This window comes from Lonchura striata, chromosome 1 (assembly GCF_046129695.1).
Source record: "Lonchura striata isolate bLonStr1 chromosome 1, bLonStr1.mat, whole genome shotgun sequence".
Lineage (NCBI taxonomy): Eukaryota > Metazoa > Chordata > Aves > Passeriformes > Estrildidae > Lonchura > Lonchura striata.
Window position 1 is genome coordinate 52,982,756 of NC_134603.1, and position 24,317 is coordinate 53,007,072.

A 24,317-nucleotide genomic window follows, 5' to 3' on the forward strand; every position below is an offset into this window, starting at 1 on the left:
TTTAGCACCTTTGGTTTTGGTTGCTGCTTGTATTTGTGAACACAACCATTTTAACCTATATTAACAGCGTTTTGCATTGTTCTGAATTCTATACCCAGAAACCAGCAAAAGAAAAAAGGACAGCTTTGTTCAGAAAAGTACTATTTTTATTGACTCAAACTGTATTTACACATCACATTCATATGTTCAATAGTTTACAGAACTCTGTAAAAAACTGACTGGTAAAACTGCAGGAGCCAAACAGTTTCAGACTTAATTTAAGACACTGAACCATGAGTACATTTTAAGATATTTAATCAAGTGTTCAGTTTCACTGTCAACTTACATGGCAGTTCTTTGTAGACAAACTCTAAAATCAAAATGAGGCGAAGGGGAAATGGTCAGATGAAAGAGCTGATAGTTTTGCAAAGCTAGTACTTTGTACAACCAGACTTTCACATTTGACAATGCACTTTGTATGATTCTTTTTCTTTTTGGAAACGGGTCACATACAGGTATAGTTTAGATAAATAATCAAAAACCCCTTTGATTTTTGTAAGCTTACAGATGTTTGGGAAAAAAAAAAACCTGTGCCACAAAATCTGTGCATGAATCTGAACTGTTCCAACGCTTGAGAGGCTCAGTTCTGACGTTCCACTGCAGCTTGAACTCCTTGTATGTCTCTCCAGCTGGCAAACAAAAGATGTTCACCTTTTACCAGGGAACTGATGATCTCACACATGTACATTGGAAGCAGAACATCCTTATCTCATCCCAAAAGATCACTCTTCCACCCATCTCTAATACAGTTTGGTTGAATAAATATTTTTTGTTTTGAAGTACAAACTAGGTGAGTTTGTTTCTCTTCCAGAGTGCAAGTCACCATGGGCACACACTTCACAGTTAAAATGGCATCCCTCCTCTGATCTGCCTAGCGACCTGTTCATCTGTTGTCTCCTCTTTTTCTTTTTCACGCTCTTTGTTCCAGTCTTTAAGGCCTTCTGGTAGTGAAGTATCCTCATCCAAACTTCCTGTACCTTCCACAAACTCTTCATAAGTAGACTTTTCTGCAAATGGTCTTGGGCCAAGCAAGTCTAGCATGTCACTTTTATCAAGCACTTCCTTCTCCAGTAGCCGCAGGGCAACCTGGAATAGCACAACAAGTTATGTGACACATCAATTACCTAAGATGGCTGTCCTATTTGGAAGAGTTTGTTAAGGTAGTTAGTTTGGCATTGATTAATTTTGATAGAAAAACCAGGTTGTTCAGGGTTCACCAGATACAAGGTTCTTCTCCCCCTTGAGCATTTTTAGAGAGCACAAATACTATTTTATTTTTAATCCCGCTTTTATATTAAGCGAAGTGCTCTCACAGTGGGTCACTGTTGCTTTAGAACAGAGGCTTTTTGCTTCTGCCAAAAGGCTCCTGATGCAAGACAGTAAGTGACAGATGAAAACAAGTGTTCCCTTCCAGTCAGTGGGGATGGTTCAGTCGGGCTGCTGCTCTGTTACAAGCTTTTTTTATACATAAAATACCAGTGTGTGAATTGTGAACACTGCACCAGGGTAGTCTGCAGCCTTGGGTCAGTGAGCTCATTGTTCAGCACAAACCACATTCAGTGATCTCTTTTGGGATGCTGACCTGCTACAACAGGGTTTATGGAGCACATACAAACTTGTCTCCTTGTCAGTAAGCCTATTGGATGCCTATCCTACAAAATTATCCTTTGTGGTGTGGTTTTGAAAGAGAATATGCACAAGCCGAGTCTTGGCTGCAGTGAGGCAGATCACAAGTGGCCAAGGGACAGGAATGGAAGAAGACAAAGATATTCTTATTAATGCTCAAAAGGACATCAGAGAAAGGAACTCATATGAACTTCCTTGCTTACAAGAGCTTCTTCAGCCCAAAAAACTGGGATCATGGAATCTTTGGGTTTTTAAGTTTGCCTATCACATCTGCTAAACATTATGTTAGCAGGAAAACTCTTCCCTCCAACTTTGCAAATGAATATTGACCACATAAGCAGGGAGGCATGTTAAATCTGGCTCGTGAGATGCTCAGAGGTGTTCCAACACAAAAGGAAGTTTCTCTTTAAGTCTTGCAACACATTCTCAAGATTACATCAAATGTGTTTTGAGCAAACTTCCTCATATACAGTCTCTATTTTAAATCTAATTCAGTTCAATTCAGATTTTGGCTTGCCAGCTGGAACTTAGTGGCTAAAAACACTGTAATGCTCACCTTCTCCACTTCTGCTTTCTTCTCAGTCAACAAATTTAATGTCCTTTCATAGGCAATGTTAATTAGTGACCGCACTTCTTCGTCTATCAACCTGGCAGTTGCCTCGCTGTAAGGCTTCTCTAGGACCATGTCTCCTTGACGAGGGAGATCAAAGGAAATCTGCCCCACTTTTTCATTCATACCGAACTGAACAATCTGAAGGGAAAAAAAAAAAAAAATCAAACAAAGGAGAGACAGCAGGAATTTAGGGTACCTTGATGTAAAATATGGCCAACAAAAAGGAAAGGAAGAAGTCCTTTTGCTACAACCTAATCTTTTCCTGTAACATCAACCTTTCCCTGAAAACTCAAGTGTACTGAAGTTAACATGCATTGACTTTCACTTATTTCTTTTTACTGATTAAAGTGAAGGACACAAATAACACCATTTTTGAAGTGGTTACTAGAAGTATGCATAGTGCTTTGCTGTTTAAATTCTAAGATATTACACAAAAAATACTTCAGCCTTCCTTAAGCTGTAAAACCCTTCTTTACCAAAAATAGAAGTGTTTTGCCAGTTCAAAATACTTCTAAAGTTTAGCATATTCTACTCACCCATAAAGATAAGCTGACTTAAGTACTAAAGTAGAGGGTCTTGAAGGTTTTTTCTATCAAGTCCAAAAATCATATGCTACCCTTCATCCCAGGACACTCCTCTACAAATGTGAAAACAATTCTTATCTTGCTTGACTCAGTACTGAACACTGACTTGTCCAGTTGCCAAATGTGGATGTTTTAAGTTGCCTTTTGCTGCAGCAGACGTAGAAGCAAGTTCAAACTATTTATTTATTCACTCCATGGTTACTATCAATTTGATGGTTACTAAAGCAGCACTGCAAGAGGCACATAGGTATGACAATGAATATTCAGAATTCAAAGAGATCTCACCATTAGAACCAAGCATCTTGACCTGCTTTCTTAGGAAAATTTTGATACTTTTTTTGGTTGACATGTACAAAAGTCTGTAAGTAGACTTATTTTGCAAATTTAAAATTGAACAAGAGCCACTGAAGATCTCACAGAATTTGCAGGATATCATTTACACACTGCCTTCCAGAACTGATGCAGCAAAAACATGCCTGAGACCAGGAAGTAGGTGGGGCTTGAGGATAAGCGTGCAGGGGAAGATAGGTGTACTCCAAAATGTCTCTTGCTCCTTGTAGTGTCTTATGAGATGACACCCTTTGTCCTGATGCAGGAAATGTAGTAACATAACTGTGTGTAGCCCACAGCTACACTTATTTATTTGGAGTCATTGCATTGATAAGATTTTAAGTTACTCATCTACATTAGTTAATAGGATACAAACCAAAACTGATGTCTTAATTCCCATAGCCTTTAAGGACATCAAATAGTGCTTTCATACAAGGTTGTCTGGATTTCAAGTGTGAATCCAAATTGAATCTTCACACTGGGCAATTTTAAGTCTAGGATGATAAGATCAAATCTGAGCACTAAATTCCATTTTAAAATAAGTATAACAATTCCCACATATAATTGAATCCAATGGGATCCAACTGCAATACATATGTTCCTGTGAGCAGATGTAGGACAGTAATTGAAGCCTAATGCACGGACTGCTGTTGTGAGACTCAAAATATCTGAGTCATCAGCATCTCTAAACAACATCATGACACTTATTCATACAGTGTTTTCTGAAACAAGGTTTCTTAGGGATGCACCTGATGAAATGGCATCATGCAAAATATGAGTTAGGTCAGAGACAAAGAAAACTGTAAAGGAAAAAAAGAAATCTCACTGAAGCCTATACCTGAGCATATGCACTCTGGGTCACCTTCTTCAAGTCATCTTGGGCACCAGTTGTAATTCTTCCAAAGAAGATTTGCTCAGACACACGTCCTCCCAGAGTCATGCACATTCTGTCCAGTAGCTGCTCTTTGGTATAAAGATACTGTTCTTTGGGCAAATACTGAGCATAACCCAGTCCTTTACCACGTGGAATAATAGATACCTACAAACAAAAGTAACAGTGCTACAACTAAACAGTGTTAAAACCATAAAGCATTCTTCAGTTTGACTTACTTTTTAATACCACAACCTACACCATACTCTCCCTTGAGGTTTAATTCAGACATTATTTCCATTTACAGTTTTGCCCCCATTGTGTTTTATCTTTAAAAGCCCTGGCTAGCTCTAAACTGGGATAACAACTACTAGAATATCTGGAAAAGAAAGGTAAGACCACTGTCATATCTTCTCTAAAAACTGTATCATATTTTAAAAATGCCATTTTAATTAAAATCCACAATTCCTTGAATGTTATGTATTGGGCATTATGTACTCTGTAACAGAGCATTTTTCCACCTTTAGCATTCTGAACAGTTGAAGGAATTTCCACATTTACTAATGACCTTTCTTCCAGCAGTAAACTGTACAATATTTTTAAGCCCGAGATTAGATTAAAAACACAGCTATGCAAAACTATGAATATTAAAGCAAGTTTGGGAGATTGGGGTGCTATGTCCTCTATGTTCAACTTGTCATGCTGTGAACCCAAAAGAAAGCAAACTGTAACTAAAATTTAGCTTTCTATATTCCTGAAGTATATCTGTGTAACCTGGTAAGAGTAACTTAAACCACTGATCAGTACTGAAAGCCTCAGAGAAAAAGCAGCCATCAAGGTAGCAGACCCATGAAAAGAACAGGTCTCACTTTCAAAGGATAATTATACTACAAACTGCAACAGTTAAGTCAGAAAACAGTTTAAAAAGTTACAAGAAATGAACCAAAATGTACTGTAAAATTGACGCACACTGCTTTTTAATATATTTTAGTATCTTCTTAACACTGGGTAGGGGGGAACCACAAAGAAAAAGATGTTGTCCATGCTACTGTTAAAATGAAAAGTTAAAATTAGCCTTCTTACCTTTAACAGCGGGTCAGCATGTTCCAAAAACCACCCTGCAACTGCATGCCCTGCCTCATGATATGCTACTGTCTTTTTCTCCTCTGGCTGGAGTACTTGAGTTTTCTTTTCCAAACCTTTGTAAAATAAATTTGATTAATAGTTGCAGACCCAACTTTCTTCTCTGAAATCCTTTACCTCATTTGCAAAAATGGTGAGCAATACTTAGAGGCCATACATGTGATCTATTGAAAAAGTTTAAACATCCCCCCAAAACCTGCAAGTTTTAGAAACTCACAGTTTCCAGGTTTCACTGTAACCTTGTCCTTCCTTAGTCTTTTTAGTTTTAATTGAAGTTCTTAAGAATATTCAAATATTTAAATAAAACATTTGAACATTAAAAATATTTTCTAGATTATTTCAGGCTAGCAGTAGTTAAAAGCATCCCTAAATCCAAACAGTTTTTCCTCTTGCTGTTTTGAAGAAGAAATTAAGAAACATGTCCTGATTAAATTTCTCTTTGTATGCCTTCCTCTATTACAGAAGTCAGTAATATAGACAGGATACTTCTTTTCTAAATCTCAATCAAATGTGTTTAGGAGTGAAAGAAAATAACCTTGAAGAGGAGGTCAAAGATTCAAAAGCATGGCTTTCTACACATATAAAAAAGGAAGTTGCCTATAACCATTTTTGAGAAACAATTGGTGCTATTCACCTACCTCCAATAACTCTTTCAATTGCTTGCTCAAAATGCTTTTGGTTTATAGCATCTGAGAGATGCCTTGCAGCAATTAAAGCGGCTTCATTACAAACATTAGCAATATCAGCACCTAAAAGACAAGGCAAGAATTACTGATCCTTTTCAACACTTTTCTCCGAGTTTAGCATAAACATAATCTTTCCTATAACTAGTTTGCTATAAATTCTCACTGAGCTTGAAAATGAAAGGTAATGTGCTCTGAAATAGCTTAATTATTTATGATGTATTTAAATACATGTACTATAGTTACAGACTTCAGGATTTTTCTCATAGGTAGACAGCAACAAATAAGGTTTATTACCAGTGAAGTACTTGTTTGATACATCCCACCTTCCTTTTCTGTCTGCAACAGATTATACTGAAACTAGCATATATTTAGCTGCATGCATTTCCTACATGTGAATTCTGTATAGCTCAGATATTGGCATATCTTTAGAAGATATCCTTTCACATTACTGATTTCATGCCATCCACTTTTTCTTAAAATCATTTGCAGTGGTGCTATTGAGGTACCTAAACATCATCACTGTAGCTGCCAGAAACATTGACAGTCAAATCCCAGAAAACTAGTTTTATATAGACGAAAAACCAGTGAAGAATTCACAGGTGTTGAACTCAGAATAAATGTGAGAACTCTCATTACTGGCTTATAATCTAACTCATTTCAAATCTGTATTGACCAGTAGTTGAATTCTGCACTGCTTTTTGGTTTTTACATCCAGAAACATAAATTCCACTACAGAATATACAAACAAACTCCACAAAACCCAGGTCTTCTCCAGAAGTGTTCAAGAATGAAAAAAACAAAGGAAAGGACAGAGGAAGAACACACACAAGAGTGATAACAATCAGAAACCTCTGAATTGCTTGTCCTGAAGACAGAAGAAACTCCCTCTTCATGTCCCCCTGACTGAAGCTGACAAAACCTGAGACCCTCAGAAATCTTCTACTTGCTCTAACAAGCAAAGAGAATTTCAGGCTGTGCCAGTAAATACAATGAAATCAAATGCCATCCAGAAGATCAGGTGCAAGAAAATAATTAGTAGGGAAATAAAATATCTACAGCTTACATAGTAAATGGAGAATGATAGTGGCATTAGGAGTCACTTACCAGAAAACCCAGGTGTTAGTGATGCCAGCTTTCTTGCCAGGTTGTCTTTATTTAAGACAGTGTCTAATTTCAGAGGTCTAAGGTGAACTTTGAAAATGGATGCTCTTCCTTTTATATCTGGGGGTCCTTTAAAATAAAAGATATATGGTTTTACTTTTCACACACATATATTCAAACTGAGTGTGTGCAAGGAAGCTACATGTATAAATAATTGCAGTGACTTCAGGCACCCAGGTAAAACTTACCAATGTAAATCTGCCTGTCAAAGCGTCCTGGTCTCATCAGAGCAGGGTCTAAAATATCTGGCCTGTTAGTACCTGCCAAAATGACTACATTTGTCGTTGTATTAAACCCTGTTAAAGAAAAGTGATAAAGAGAAGAGCTGTGTAAATATAATTTCTGTGAAAAGAAACCAACAAAAACCAAATAAAAAGACTGCCCACTTTACACGGTCTTGTGAGAACTAACAGTTCAAACAAATGATCTTAAAGTTGAAAATATTTCTATTTATTGCTGCATTGTCCAGCTTTTCATAACAAGCAAGAAAATGGCCTTGGGCTCTGCTTTGTGAAGTACTACATCAAATCCTGCTTTATCTCCAAAATACAATAATAGATTAACTGCTCAGGAAATCAGCATGGCTAGCTATATTTTTTTACAAACAGACTGGTCTCATTGTGAGGAATTTTTTTTGTCTATTCAACTATGACAAAGAATTAGGAGATATAGAATGAGGGTTCTTCTTCTCTGAATGAATTTTAGTAAAACATCAGGCTGCAGCAAAGTGAGTCACCATGCTTTATTTTAGGAAACAAGGAAACAGAGACAATTTGAATTTAAGCTAGAATCCAAATCTTAGTTAGCAGGTCTGAACAAGCATGTTCTTTCAAACATCCTTGTTATTATAACATAGTATTAAGCATTAAATACTCACCATCCATTTCTACTAAAAGCTGATTGAGTGTGTTCTCTTGCTCACTTTGTCCTCCAAAGTTGCCCCTTCCTCTCTTCCTCCCTACTGCATCTATTTCATCAATGAAGAGAATGCACGGGGCATTTTTACGAGCCAGGGCAAATAAGTCTCGAACCTTAACACAAGAGCAGGGAATGTATCAGACTGGTTTGTAACTCTTTTGAGTTGGGGGATGGGGAGGGGTGGGAAGAGGCAGATCAGTAACAGCATCCCTGTAACTGGGTATAGCTCTGAACAAGCATTCATTCCAAAGCTTTCAGCCAGCCCTCAAGGCAATGGTAAATTACTTAATTCCCCTTCAAATATTAATTTGGAAGTTAACTTCTAGAAGTCTAGAGAAAGCATCTGGGACATGAGTAGATAGCTGCATTTTTTTTTAGACCTTCATACTTTACAAACCTATCAGAAGGGCCTCATTAAAACCAGTTCAGTGAGTTAACAGATCACAACTGAGGAATCGAACTGGAGCAAACAGGAAATGAAAAATTAATGGAAGAGTTTTGACCTGAATGAGAATTAGATGCAGCTCAGAGCTTTACTACTCTGTACTTAGTGATGCAATTACAGAATGTTTCTCTGATGACAAAAAATGTCCAGCACATGAAGAGATGCAAATTTTGGACAGTAGGCTGTACAACAGAAAGTCATCAAAATTTTTTTTAAGAAGTACAATGAAGGAACAAGATAAACACTTATCAGATGCTTGAAGTGAATTCTCTTTTTACTGGAATAAGCAGATATCCAGAATCACAAAACTATTTTTAGTCTATATGCATTGTGGAAACTAAAGATTTCCATATGCATATACACTAAAAAGTCACTGAAGAAACCAAGGCTGTGTAAGTAGTTTTAATTCCACCACATTCAATTTACGAATTATCAATTAGATTCACTAACAACTGCCTTATTTAATAAATAAATAGGAACTGAAAGTAAAACTCTCTCATGTTGTTTTCTATAGGCATCAGAAATTATCAACTGTGTTGAAACCTTGATTCCCAGCCAAAGTTATATCAACAGATTTCACAGGATAATAAAAGTACTTTCAGAGACGTGTACAGAAAAATTAAATCACTTTGCTTTGCAGCATTTCACGTGTCTATTGACAACAGAAGTCTAAGTATCACTATAATTTTGGGTTACCTAATCCTTTCCCAAACTTCAATTACCATAAAACACTATCAGTAACTTGTTTATAGCACTTCACGTATTTTTAATGAGCTTTCTTAGGACAGTTAAGGCAGAAAAGCACAAAAAAAAAAAATCAGACGTATATTTGGTTCTTTAAAACACCTGATCTCCAGAAATCAGTCAAGGGACTCATATTTCAATCAGCAATCAATGTCTTAGACAACTCTTTACAACTAAGAGTTTCAAACTACAAAGAGAATTAAAGTTCTTCAAAGAAGCAGGATTTAGAGCAGGAAGAGGCATTCCCATAGCAGTAGTCGAATAAGCTACAGATTTCTGATCCAGATAGTAAATTTACTTCAGATGAGAGCTTAAAGAATGCTGTTATGTGTTCTCAAGCACCTGAAAAGAGGCACATCCTTAATGGGCTGAAACCAGCTATTGAACTGCCTTTGTAACTTTCATTAAAGGTACACTGATGATTTTTGTGTTTAGATGTGCATCTGGCATCACTTGTAAGAAATCTGCATAGAATAAAGAACTTCAGCTGTAATCAAACCATTTATCTCCCAAACCTGACAACATCCTTTCAACAGCAATACTGCAAGAAAACAGCAAGGCCAAAGACTTACTCGTGCTGGACCCACACCAACAAACATCTCTAAGAACTCTGAGCCATTGACGGTGATAAATGGCACATTGGCTTCTCCAGCGGTAGCTTTAGCCAGAAGTGTTTTCCCAGTACCTGGAGGACCTGTCAGAATTGCCCCCTGCAAGAGAAACAGGTATATTTTCCTCATAAAGAAAACATATATTAAGCCTATGAAATAACATATTAATGATATTGAGTCCTCTGGCTTTTCTTTCACCACAGTCAAAATCATGCAAAGAAATAACTGAAGATTAATCCCTCCTTTAAAGGAGCAAAAGGGAAAACAAATGAGATACAACACTAACATGCTGTCTTAGAGTTTCAGGAACAGTGTTTTCTTTGACTGACATATTAAAAAAGAAAAAGGTACATCATTAGCATGCCAACTGCCAGCACAGCCAAAAGGCAACTCTGTAATAACTACTTGCAAGATTGCTGTTATACCTATATGTGTATCACTGCTGATACTGTATTCCACAAGGCAAGTCTTCTGGCACCACAGTTAACACTGCTGCCACTTAATGCTTACTTATTTTTTTTCTGATTGGAAGACAGAAGCTGGAAACCATTGCATATGTAAACAATCCCAGTACAGTTTAGAATACTGAGGACTACTAGAAGAACAAAGTCTAAGTCATCAGTCCCTTACCTTTGGAATTTTTGCTCCCAGATCCTCATATTGTTTGGGATTTTTCAGGAAGTTCACAAACTCCATTATCTCTAATTTGGCCTCCTCACAGCCAGCTACATCTTTGAATTTAACATCTATTTCATCCTTAAGGACTTTGGCTGTAGTTTCACCAACACTGAAAAGTCCACCCATTCCACGCCCTGCCCGACCTAAGCCTGCAGGACCTCTTCTTAATGTGTACAGCAATGAACCAATAATCAGAATTGTAGGCAGCAAACTGAGGAGAAATGATCTGTGGAGGAAAACAAACAAAAAAAGAGAAAACTATCACAAAAATCCATTACTGCAAATAACCAAATATAAGACGTTGGTCCCATCATAAGCAAATTCAGGACTAATGCTCTATTAACTTGTAATGTTTGTGCTTCTGCAGGTTGTTCACACTGGGAAACCATCCAAATAAATTCGAGAAAAAAGATGTTATACTTTTAGTTGCTTGTTTTTAAACCAAGCAAATCAAGTAACATTGCTGAGTTTTGCAGAGGAAAAATTGCATTGCCTAATAAACAGAAGTAGCTTGTTTTTCAAAGGTAAATTTACAGGACTACTTATGTAAATGGTTATATTCTCAAAGTAAGATGCATTAGATAGCATACAGATAGTGTATCCTATTACTTCAAGCAGAAATTTCTCTCCAAAATACATTCTCTTCTTCCCTTAGGTCTTTCAGCTTTTTACATTTTCTTTTCTCTTTTTGATGTTTCCATTTTCATTTTCAAGGATACAGATTTGCAGGGGGGGGAGGGGTGGTTTCTTGAGGTGGGTTTTTTTGTTTCTGTTTTGTGGTTTGGGTTTGTTAAAATTATTATTCATTGTCCATTGTCCTCCAGCTTTCTAGCACAGCTCTGTAAAAGCCCAAAACCCTAACACAGTTCTCTTTATATCATAGTATCTGAGCACTGTACAGATTTTTCTGTGAAAAGGAACAGATTCAACAAAGAGCTCACAAGACGTTCCAACCACACTGGGCAAAAACAAAATGCAGAAAAGAAGGACAATCATAAAGCACAGGATTTCCAGGCTCTACAGATAACCCACATTCCTGGGATAAAGAGGAAAAGAAGGACTTTTCCCTCAACTGTGGTATTCAGCAGATTCTTATCCAACAGGGAACAGCAGTACTTTGATTATATAGCTGCTCTCTCCCTGTTTTCTGTGGCTTTCCTGGGGCAGAGCAATATATATAAATATCTATATGAAGAACAGACACTGAGGAGGAAAGGATCAGAGCTGTGGTCAGAAAGAGTGATTCAGGAAGTAAGGTCTGTACAAGGCTGAAAAAGGCATAGGAACCGATCTACTTTTCCCAGTCTGTGGTGAGAAGCCTCAGGCTGATATGCAGCCTTTTCACACAAGCGCTGCATTGCCCTAACCATCACTTTTCCCCAGGTTTGTTTAAATAAGGGTTCAACAGGTTAATTTACGGACCGCAGCATGCTCCATTATAAAGAAACACAGAAATGAGTCAGGCAGTGTGTACAACAGGGAAATAAAAACTCCTGTCTGAAGTCGCAGGATTGCCCAGAATGAAGACCACCATTCTTCTTGTTGCCACCAAGACCAACAGGCAGCAGCAGCTCGGTAACACACACTGCAGTAAAACTGAGACATTCTCCTCCATTCCCCCAAATCAAAACAAATACCCGCAAGTACCAAGTATGTAAACACATGAGAGGCACTAAATGAGCCATTTTCATGAGCTACTACACCCCAAGTCGAACTTCCTGATGATAAAAAAACCTAATTGACAGACATCAGCAGGAGTAATTTCTAAACTGCTCACTCAAAAATAAACTAGTCCTCGGGTTACAAGACGTTTGTCTTCTAAGCCATTTGGAAAAATACATCAGAGAAGCACTTTTACTGTCTTCTAAATAAAGTCAATAATGTTCAGCTACATACGGTTAATACAAAGAACACAAATCTAGTATAATGGGAAGCAACAATGCTGTAAATCTAGTATCAGTACTATTTTTCTTAACAATTAAAAGCATGATGCATCTTCCAGTTTCTGTTAACAGGCAAGTTAGAGTGATCTACTTAATCACCCATTTCTTGCTTTTTTCCAAGGCCCCAAAATTTGATTTATGTTTAGTTTTTGGCCAAAAATTGATGCCCAGAATACCTCAGCCAATATACTCTGGTTCTGTGATATAATCTGTCTGTTCAGAAATCTACATAAGCGTCATCCCTGGAGCTCTGCTGCTGTGACCAGCTAACTCTTGCTCTAGTAAAAGTCACAGGGAGGAAGGGCTTAAATGAAGAAAGGAGTTACAGTATAACATTTATATAATAAGAAGCTATATTTAGAGTAGGAGGATATGGATTTCTTCATAGACAAAGTACTGAACAGCTTCTCTTACACTTAACACTCAAAAATAAACCCGAGCTGATTGTTATTCTGATAATACTGCCACCTAGTGAAGCATAAGGTATGCATATTACAAACCTACTTCTCTACTGTAAACACAACCTTTTTTTTTACCAGAGACTTTTTAAAGCAACTTCTTACCCATCACTCTCTGTTGAGTAGACTACAGGCAATCTGTTCTCCACTTCTATTCCCAGATCTTGCTGCACAGTCTCCAGATTCCGTTCAAAAGTGTCCACACTACCAATATTAAACCAGACGTACTGCAAGGAAGAAAGCAGAGATGACCAACTGCCCTATCTTATTTAATCTTCACTACAAACCAGCTTCTTCTAGTCTGGTAATTCCTTATGCATGTGTTAGATTTTGATCAAGTTTAAGTTGCCTTGTCAAGTGTTTAACTGGTATAAGAGGCACACAACAAATCTGAAGCTCCCAACCTGAATACACTTCTATCTATCACTGATTCTTCAGAGATGATAAATCCCAGTAGTTTTAGGGCACTTTAAACAGATGGAAATCCTGGCATTTTCTTCAGAAACAAACTAGAAAGGAGTAATAAACAGATCTCTATAAGGGACCTATATAGTCAGAATAATACAGAGCACTGAACCTGGAAACACAGCAGTAATACAACTTACTGTTTTATTTGAAGGTCTCAGCCCTTCTGATTAAGAAGTAGTTTATACTACTTCTTAGTAGTATATACTAAGAAGTAGTATAAACTTATGTATTTTATACTAGCTTTAAAGTCAGCTGTCTTCACAAAAAAAAACAAAAACAAAACAAACAAACAAACAAACAAAAAAAAACACCCAGCAAAAAATTATCACAGACCAGAAAGAAAAATCCAGCCATTACTTTCAAAATGCATTGAGATCTGGTCAAGAAAATCTCCCCTTTTGCACCATGACCTGCCTGACTTGTCCCTCCTCACTCTAATACTGAAAAAGAAAAAACAGAGCAGTTAACTGATTGGGAAACAAAGACAACTGGTTGTATGTGGGCTAAAGAGTAAGTGTTAAATAAGCCACACTGAAACTCACTGATTAAGTAATTGCTGCAAGATTTCACTTTACCCAGGAGGTATGAGTGTTTGGAGGTATCTGTCTTTCTGTGTTTTAGAAGTACAGTTAAGAAAAGCTCTACCACCTAAGAAGAGGTAACCTGATAAAGCTTTTCTAATGTTTCTTTGATTTTTCTACAAAAATTTTAAATATTTTTAATAGGTCTCTGCCAATGGGTATCATTCTTTGGAAGACTTTCACCTGCATCAGCCTATTCCCCATTGTGCTACTAGAAGAGCAACTCCATGAAAGAAATACTTTGGAACCAAACACTTGTCTTTGTTTTCTCAAGTAACTGGCTAAAAGGAGTCTGGAACAGAAAAGATTCATAAGTATGTGAACTTAAGTCTGGGATTTTCTTGAGCAGATGGAAAACAGCAGTTAAAAACACAGAACCTTCAACAATTTCTTGCTCTTCCTGTTTAAGTGTCTGTATTAAAGAGCACAGTGCTGGAAAAGAAATACTTGTCATAGTTTAAAGGTATCTATGGAAAAAAAACCTGGTACAGTAAAGTGAAAAACACATGATTTAGGATAACATAACAAGAAAATATGTTTTTGATTAAGAAATTATTAATGATACAGACTAAGTTTTTGACTCAAATTTTACATAAAAAGACTGTTTTGCTGCTTCTAGTATCTCATGCACATGTATTAAGAGCATTTACCCATTCATGAGGAGACTTTCCAGGAACAAAGATGACTCTAACAAAGCGCTTGTTCACCACTTCAAGTCTGTCCACCTGCAGAAGAACAAAACCTGAGTGAAGAGTGTACCGTCACTGTGCTTCCACCACAGCTTCAGATAACAAATTTGAATCTTTTTTCTAGTTAGGAGACTACAATTAATCATGTACATCAGGACAGTTCCACAGCCTACAGTTGGCCATTAGGAATCATGTATATAATAATGAAAAAAGGCACATCAGAATTTAGATTGAAAGATTGACATCGTACCCTTTTCTCAAGGAAAAACTCAATGCATGCCTCAGCAAAAATCAGTTATAGTAAAATAGTTAAACAGTAGTTAATAATCTCAGTGGTTAAACATCAAAAGCAGTCAGTTATATGATTCCAAACTCTAGAGCAGCTTCCAAAACAAATCAAACTGAGCAAAATGATGGAAATCTGAACTTTGTTCTAAAAGCTGTTTTCCCTAATAGAAAGGGCTTCCTGTGCTACAATATTAAATACAATAACATCAATTAGGTAAAGAAGTATTTAGCTGAGGTAACAGATACCATATAAACCTAGGAACTGTGCTATAGGTTTAACAGATATATATACCATTAAGATCTTTTTGACAGGTGTCCTCCAATGGTTAATTGCTTGGATTTGACAGGGCCTTTTTAGAAGTCAACTAAAAATTTTTCCACGTTTTCTTTCCCTTTCCATAAAATATCTGGTTTTAATATTTTTAAAGCATTTAAAACTAGCAATCTGGTTTTAGAAGTTGGGCCTGAACTGCACATAGGTTAGTAAGGTTATTCCCTGAACTCACTACATGTGGTGATTTCTGATAGAATTGAAGACACGAGCTAAGAAGTCACTAAAACTAACCTGATTTCTCCCAACACTACCTGAACATCTGTTTTGAAAAGCACATGACTCCAGTAGTGCTGTCTTGTTCCCACCAAGGCAGCCAACAGCACTTGATAGCTACACAATTAATCTGTCGAAATATCCACACTACATCTTACAAAGACACAAGAAACTTGGTTTTGTGCAACAGCCTCCTTTCACAATGCTTTTCTGCAAGGAGGCTTCAGGCTTTGTTCACTGTAACAGCTAAACTAATATTTTTACAAAGTTAAGTGTCTTACAGCTTCAGAAATTCAATCAGTATGGGTTTTTTTCACAAGATGTAAAAATCACCAATTTATAACAGGACTGACTGTAAGACAGTCTGGGCAGAAGCATACAGAGCAGCTCTGAAGAGATCAGTTAGAAAAGAAAGGTAAGAGACACCCTGTTCAGCAGCTTACCAAAGTAAGGTAATGGAAGGTTAATTTGTGTTAACAGAAAATCCCTCTAGGTCTGAAACCTAGAGGACAAACCAACCCAGTGCTTCCTTCCCTAATCTGTAGGGCAAAGCTACCAGCAGGGAGGAACAGAGCAAAGAATTAGTGGCTCCTGAAGTGGATAAAGCCTGTGCAAGACACAATCTCCTGAACTCCAGGGCATCACCAACCTATTACTCCAAGTATGGAAAGCTGCCAAGTTCTACAGAGAAATAGGATACTGATGATAAAATTGATTGCTCCAGTAGTGGCTCCAGGTAAGAGAATATGAGAGGAGAAAACAAAGAGAGAAGGCTACTTTACAACACAGTCAGGCTGATGAATGTATTGTCCTTGAAAGGATTCTTCCATTCCCCACCCATCCCCTTCTGCTCTCACTGCTGCTTCTCAGCTTCCCCAAGGAACTGATTTCAGGCATGAAACAAGCAGAAAACCTTTTATTTTCAGAAGGATGGGCTCATGCAAGTGATTAGGTTATGAGTAAACTTCTTCCAAAGGCAGCTGGTATGTCTCTTTAAGCCATTATGTCAGCTTGCCATAACACCCAGAGAGTGTGGCTACACTGCCCCCTCATACCAGCACCCACATGAGATATCCAACCAAAGTTATGTCCTGAGTTGTTATTCCCTCTCCTCTCTTAAAATGACATAAATCTTCACACATCCATCCTGAACATCATATCTAGGAACTGATTAAAATGAAAGCTAATTCCTTTCTCCCTCAAAACTACACTGAGCCAATTCTCACCCTACAGACACACAAATGCAAGCCTAACTGGGGAGGCAGAAATGAGCATTTTCAGCACTCTGATGTTTCACACTGATTCCCCTCCCCACTCACCAATCCTTTAGAAAGGTAGCTGTTGACAAAGTCTTTCCAGGTGATTTCTCTCCCAGGGACCCTGAAGAAGAAGTAGTACACAACCATTGTCCAGAAAAAAGAACTTCCCACTACATACATCCGAAACTCCCTGACATCCCATGGAATGTCACCCTAGGAAATGGAGAAGGCAAAAAAAAAAAAAAAAATTAGAGTCTGTTATAAGTAAGCACATAGGAAACAGGTTCTGGTATTTCTTTGTAGCTTCTATTTCCTGCCCTCAAGGTTGCCACAGAGAATGTTAAACAAAGGTCTGCTTTATTGTATGAATACACTTCAGATATTTCACATAGAAATGAGGAATTACAGCAATAGAAAATCTTGAAGTGTTTTACAAACAGTAATTGAAGAGTTTTGATCCATTAACTACTGTTTTTAGAAAGGAAAAAAAAAAAATCACATGACCTTTTTGCCTCCATTCTAAAACAATTATTCTTGGTCTCCAGGAGTGCATGCTAGACCAACAAAAAATAAAGGAAAAAACTAACAGAAGGAAAAAAAAACACCAAAAACAGAAATAAGGATGAAAAACCTGCACTAAAATAATTCTTTATATATATACAGGAATATTTTATACATTCCTGTACTGTCAGGTGCCATCATCTTTGTGTTACAGCTGGCAATAAATTTCAATACTTTTCACATAAGTATTCCATCAAGGTCAGAACACATAAGAGCAAACTACATTTAATGACCATTATGTGGTCAGAAAATTCTCCAAATTGCCACTGAAACAAAACACGAGGCCTTTAAAAGTCTGAGGCTCCCCTCTAAGAGCACTGACTACTAGCAACCACATTCACACAGCTTTAACTTCATTAACATTCCTGAACAGAGGTAGATGCCTCTGGAGTTATGTACAAAATAGTTATTCATGAAAGGCATGAGTGGGGAGCCACCTAGAGCCACTTGCCATGAAAGGCCTGGCACAGGAAGCTTGAACAAGATTTGGGCAATCAGAATACGGCCTTAAAAAGCAAAATCTTGTAAGGTTATTTAATGAAGACAGGACAGAGACATAAAGGTATTTTAAAGGCAAAACCTTCTGTAATCTGGTCCACCAGTGAGTTTCTTCTTTCTTGCCTCCTTTTTTTCCACCACTCCCACCTCCTCCACTACTAGTTCCACTGGGTTGCCTGGAAGTAGCTTGCTTTGTTTCTAATAAAAAAAAAAAATACATCTTATGCTAATCTCACATTACTTTTTATTATTTATATTAAGGAGATGTTCTGAAAAATATACTAGTCTGCAATACTACAATAATTAGATGATGTAAAAAACAGCATTTTCCATAGAAAACCAGATATATAGTCCAGTAAATGGCAGAGAGATAGTTATGACCAAAAGAGAGGTCTGTTAACTTACAACTGAGGGACAGAACTCCAACAGAAGCATAAAAATAAATAGTATTACAGAAAATGATCATTATTTTGCTTTCATATCATATATAGAAAAACAACAATTTGCACTTCTAAACTAATCTGGTACAAATATATCTTCCCTGAAAAATAAAGAAAAAACCTAAAACCCAAACTCACAATTGTTATGCCAAAATCTAATTTAATGGATACACATTCCACAAAGAACTGAAGTCAAGCAGCTTTTCTACCTTTTGTTTCTCCAGGTGTACCTTTAGTTCCATTAGATTTCTTCCCATTGGGAAAATACTTTTCAAATCCTATTGAAAAGAGGAAAGGAGCTCACAATTGGTTTTTATTTTACAGTTGTTTTACCACACTTCAGTAGAATATATACACCAGCAAAGAAGCTAGGAACATACAGACTGCAAAAACAGCTTTGTTCTTGTCTTTTTGTTGAAAAGCTCTACCCAGTCTCGTTGACAAGAGAATGCCACATCTATTTAATGAAGTAAAGCAATGTTTTAACCAGAGATAGAGAAACCTAGGTCAACACAAAGGTCTACCACACAGTGTGAAGTTGAGCAAACTACACTATTCTTTAATAGTTCCTAAAAATCCTATAAATCAAACATTCCATCTCAATATTATAGGCTTAGTACAAGAACTGGGTTAGTATATTATATATTATAGGTTAGTACAAGAACTGACTTCCCCACAGACAATAAAGCTAAATAGTACATAAGTGCAGTCTTCAGCAAGGTATGTAAGCACTCTGCTTCGTTTCACAAATCGAAGTTACAGTCACCTTTGGGAGGTTGAGAGAAAAGCCTTCTGCAAGCAGCGATTACACTTGCCAAAACAGTGCTTCTATCAGCAGTAACTCCAGGGGTCACTTGGTCACAGAGCTGAAAGATGAAAAAGACATATAAAGCAACAAGAACATGCCACAGAAATCTTCAAGCTTACTAGTAGAGCCTGGCAGCTAGTCAGACACTGCTTCCCAACTGGAACTTTACAACAGACCTTGTAATAACTGCTGTGTGCCAGAAAGTAAGACAATAATGAGAAAAGTTCATCAAATGAGTAATTTCTACAGCAAGGAGATTTCTATTCTCATTGTTAAGAACAGAGTTTCATCTTACACACAAACAAAACATTCTTTATTAAAAGAGAAAAGTCTAGCAGAAAACACTACAAGCTATGAACATTAAATGTACATTGATTCCTATGGGACATGTTTCATCATACCAGCTGAATGACATTGAAGTGCAACATTAACTGTGACTATACAAGCATGATCCACACAGTACTGAATCATGTTTTGTCTGCAACTTTTTTTCAAATAGTTAAGAAGTTGTAGCTTCTGTACATGAGAGATCTACTTGAATCCAAAAGATGTAGCAGACAATGCTTACATCCAGCTAAGAAACTACAACAGATGAGGAATCTCAGCTCAAAAAGATCTAAAGCCCTAAGTGGGTAAACATCCAGTTTTAAAACCACAACAAACCTAAGGCTATTGCTCCTTGTTCTAAGGCTGTTATTCATCATTTAAGTGCAATGAGGGAAATTTAAATATTTAAACTCACTAATTCTTAACAAAATTTTGCTACTAGAGCTGAATACTTTAAAAAAGTGTAAACTGCAATTTTATTCAAGAGAAATCATACCTGATTTCTTCAAATAGGACTTAGATAAAATCCCCTTCATAAGTTTTTCCAACACTTCTGAGAAACAAATTATTATCCATGCCAAAATTTCCCAACAGACTAACTTTCCTTTTGCCTCCACTCCTTCTGCCACATGAAGGCACTCAGTTTCCTGTTCTTCTTCATTGGAAGCTATTTACCTTAAGAGTCACAGAAATAGTAAAATGCAAAAAACCAAACACTATCTGAAAAGCAACAGGTCCTGAAAACATGACTCCAAGTATCCTTGTATCCTTGCAAGACAGCAAACATCTGTCTGGGACTAACACCTCTAGGACTATTTCTGTGAAGGGAAGCTCAGTGCTATGGTCAAGGTACAGTGGCTGTAAACAAAACCTATTTTTTGCATATTAAAGAAACTTTCAATTACTTGATTGCACACTAGAACTTCCCTAGGCATGCTACCATTCATTAACTGAATGCTGCAACTCCACTGAAATCTTCTATCTGGAGTTTCCCCTTCCACCCCTTATTAAATGATGAAATACATTAGACTTATTTCAAGCATCCCTATAGTTCCACCTGCTGGAATCAAGAAGAACACCAAAATGTTCACATTCCTTGCTTTTGCTATAGACTGAGCTAAGAATTCTTGGGCTGCTTGATCAAGCCATTGGTTTTGTGCCGCTGCATGTGTCTGAATAAAATCTGTTACTGAAAATCCAAGACTGTAATTTCACTGATTATCAGAAGCATGTGCAGTGCAGATAGTCTAGAGAGAAGCTAATGTAGAAAACAGCTATTAAGTCCAATCTGTGCTCCTCGAAGAAGTTTTAGGACAAGTGGGACGCAGCCATGTGGGCAATAAAAGAGTTTGCCACAGATCACGTAGAGTTCAAATACAGACAGGGAGTGAACGCTGCAGCAACTGATGAAACTCGAAGAAACAGTGGGGTTTTCTCCTATGTCAGTGCTCCCCTACAACACACAAAAATTAGGGACTTAGTTCTTCTGCAAACTCAGATTACTTTTTATTTGCAAAGAGACTGGAAGATTCTGAAAGCTTTACTCCAACTAAGACTAAACAACTGCTCATGTTTAAAATAAAAGTTTAAGTAAGCCAAATCTAATTGCCTGGTTCAGCTAGACTAGCACAGGTTTACTACAGAGTTAAGTTATAGTTTAAGTGAAGGAGAGAGAAGGCTAAGCAGATAAAACTTTGGGGCAGGCCTGAATAATGGGATTGCTTCTTGTCGGATTGTCTCTACAGATCCTAAATTCCATGAATACACGCAGTCACCTGTCAAGTTAATATGCAGAGAGCTGAGTGCTTTGAAGCTGCATTGTGAGAAAAAGGAACAAGTGACTTCATGGCACGTTCAGAGTCACCTGACTGCTTTGAAAGAGATGGCTGAGAGGGGACCTCATTATTGTTTTTAAATATCTGAGGGGAAGGTGCCAGGAAGTTTGATCCAGGCTCTTCTCAGTGGTGCTGGGCAATAGGACAAGAGGTAATGGGCAGAAACTGATGCACAGGAAGCTCCACCTGAGCAGGAGGAAGAACGTCTTTACTGTGTGGGTGACTAAGCACTGGGACAGGCTGCCCAGAGACGTTGTAGAGTCCTGCTCACTGAAGATATTCAAGAACTCTCTAAAACATCAGCACAAAAACTGATCATCCCGATACAGGGCTTGTCCCTGGGGGTGTCTGGCAAGGGGGGGTGCCACAGCAAGCTTAGCTGATATAAGCACACCCACTTCCTAAACAGAGAGAAAGCAAACAGAGCACATTTTGACTGGATGCTGCTTTGGGCTGCATACCAGGAAACTCTTGCCAAGTGTCTCCCAGTCAGAGGCAAAAAAATTCAGTGCATAAAATAAAAAACAAAACCCCCCCCAGAAAACAAAACAAAAACCTGATTTTTTTCTTTCAGGCAAACCTTGTGACACCATCCCAAAAATCAAGACTTTTAAAAATATAAGTTCTAGATAAGCAAAACACACAAAGATCAGTTTTAGAGTTAAAATAACCCATAAAATGTTACTAGCCCAGAGTGTCACATAAACCCAAGACCACAAGCAAAACTACTTAAACAGTTTACAAAACCAAAGCTACACAAGGCAGGAACAGAAAATCAATTTGCTTAGCTATACAGATAGGATAGTGAATAAATTAATTCTAGAAAGCTGGAAGTTTACAGTTTTACCCATTATCACGTTCCAAATCAAAGCAAAATTAAACCAGAAGTCTTAATTATCTAACAGCCACCAAAATATTATATAAGAACATAATGGGAAGAGGGGACAACAAGCAACAAAAAGCTGGTAAAGAAATTTACCTTAATGCAAGTTACTCTCTGCATGGGCAAATAGTGATAGGACAAGGGGAAATGGTTTTAAACTAAAAGAGTAGAGATTTGGATTAGAAATAAGAAGAAATTCTTTACACCTACAGGGTGGTGAGCCACTGGATCAGGTTGCTCAGAGAAGTTGTGGATGCCTGGAAGTATTCAGGGTCAGATGGGATGGTGCCCTGAGCAACCTGGTCTGGTGGGAAGTGTCTCTGCCCATGGTAAGGGGGGCTGGATGATCTTTAAGGGCCCCTCCAACCCAAGCCTTTCTAAGGTTCTATGATTCCAAGCCACTCACTTTTTCTTAAAGAAGGATCAATTTTAAAAAGTAATGGCTTTTATGGAACAAAGACCCTCATTTTTCTGCCTATACACAGGGCCACATGCTAGAATGAAGACAAAGTGCCTTCCTAAGATTGATTCCAAATAGGAACTCATTAAATTCTGTTGAAAGAAACAAGAATTAGTCTCCTGAGAGATCAGTAGCACTGGTGACAATATTTTATTTATTGCTGAAATTATGTTTGGCTCTGATCAAACAAAACCAAATTCACCATTAAAAACAAGCCACATATTCATGCTGACAATAAAGCTACTAACATCCTTCCGTGTGTATTCCTCTCACAATTATCACTATCCTAGAGATAACCTTCACAGCTATAAAGGTGTGGCTGTTCACCAGTCTATGGTACAGGAAAACAAAGAAAAGCAAGATGCCCATGAAAGAGAGAGGAATTAAGCATCTTCCTTTTCTTATGCAGCCCCATAGGCCTGCCACTCCCCCACCGTGTTAGAGCTGTCCATAAGGGTAATACACATCTTCTAACAGCTGACAGTGAAAGCCATTTTGCTAACAATGAATACACAGACATCGTGATTTATCAGTTAATACCACAACTGTAGGTGCAGATTCATGGCATCATTGCACTGTGCAATCCCGGGTTGCAAACAACCAGGCTCCTCTTTTCCATAGCACTGACACCCAAAACAAACCGCCCAGTCACTAACCTTTAACATATCAGTCTCTCACCCAGCCACAAATCCACCTGACCCAACTCATCACCCTGAGAAAGCAATGGAAGAACCTGGAATTTGGAATTAGGTGGGACACAGCACCTGGGAAACTAGTGGGAACCCTCCTCTATGAAGAGAAGCTGAAAAAGTTGGGGTTGCTCCACCTGGAGGAAAGTTGCATGGAGAGCTCACAGTTACAGTATCTGAAGTGGGTCTACAGAGGAGCCAGAGACTGATTCTTTATCAGGAACTGTAGTGATAGGACAAGGAATAATGGGTACAAATTCAAAGAAGAGAAATTAAGTTAGATATCAGGAAGAAATTATTTACTGTGAGGGTGGTGAGACACTGGAACATGTTGCTCAGAGAAGCTGCAGGTGTAGTGTTCAAGGCCAGGCTGCATGGGCTTCTAAGCAACCTGGCATAGTGGGAGGTGTCCCTGACCGTGGCAGAGGAGTTGGGAAGAGAGAATCCTTACGGTCCCTTAAAACTCCTAACATTCTACGTTTCTATGAATACAGGAGATACAGCACCAGCAGCAGCTCTGCGGTGTCGCCTCGTCGTCCTTCTTGAAGACAACTCCGCTGGGGCCGAAGGAGCCCGCAGGTTCTCCCGCACGGAGCCGGTGCCACTGCCAGGCCGGGAGCCGCGGCACCGCAGCCCGCCCGCTCACCCATCACGGGCCGTCGCTCGCCGCCGCCCGGAAGGGCCGGCACGGAGCAGGCCGGGGCTGCGTCCTCCGACCGGGGCGAGGACGAGCCGGGGAAGGCCGCGGGCAGCAGAGACGCGCTCGGCTCCAAGCAGCGGGGCGCCTTTCCCCGCCGCGGGGCCGCCCGCCACCGCGGCCCTCCCTCGACCCCGGCCGCCGCGCTCGCTCCTCACCTGCGCCAGGCAGGGCCGTGCCCCCCCGAGCAGGCCCCTCCCGCAGAGCAGCTGCTGCAGCGGGGCCCCGGGCAGCCCCCGGCGGCCGCCGCCGCCCCGCGCCAGCAGCAGGTACCGGTGCGCCATGGCCGCCCGGACCCGCCGTCACCGCCGGCCCGCGCCGCCTGACGTCACCGCGCCGCCGCGTGCATTTCCTCTGCGTCCGACGGGCAGCCTGGCCCCGCCCCGGCAGAGGCCACGCCCCCGGCGCGCGCTGCCCTCTGACCACGCCCACCGCCC

At 38.9% G+C, this 24,317-nt stretch overlaps 1 protein-coding gene across 1 annotated transcript; it reads right to left on the bottom strand.

Annotated features, from left to right (window-relative positions):
• Positions 1-763: 763 nt before the first annotated feature.
• On the bottom strand, positions 764-24,194 carry AFG3L2 (AFG3 like matrix AAA peptidase subunit 2). Its single transcript, XM_021527785.2, has 17 exons — positions 24,039-24,194; positions 18,948-19,047; positions 18,391-18,459; positions 17,824-17,939; positions 16,743-16,895; positions 14,550-14,624; positions 12,956-13,077; positions 10,402-10,675; positions 9,733-9,870; positions 7,931-8,084; positions 7,242-7,349; positions 6,997-7,122; positions 5,845-5,955; positions 5,147-5,262; positions 4,031-4,231; positions 2,222-2,416; positions 764-1,125 (listed from the first exon to the last, which is right to left on the bottom strand). Exons 1-17 carry the CDS (start codon positions 24,162-24,164, stop codon positions 883-885), a joined length of 2,427 nt encoding a protein of 808 aa, XP_021383460.1. The 5' UTR covers positions 24,165-24,194; the 3' UTR covers positions 764-882.
• Positions 24,195-24,317: the final 123 nt, after the last annotated feature.

Bases quoted from the DNA above. Each gene is read 5' to 3' on its own strand.
- AFG3L2 (XM_021527785.2), bottom strand. From the start codon at position 24,164: ATGGCGCACCGGTACCTGCTGCTGGCGCGGGGCGGCGGCGGCCGCCGG. The intron at 9,871-10,401 runs GTAAGGGACTGA...TTTCTCTTGCAG, and splicing joins TGGGAGCAAAAATTCCAAAG to GGGGCAATTCTGACAGGTCC. The intron at 1,126-2,221 runs GTGAGCATTACA...GTGCTATTCCAG, and splicing joins AGAAAGCAGAAGTGGAGAAG to GTTGCCCTGCGGCTACTGGA.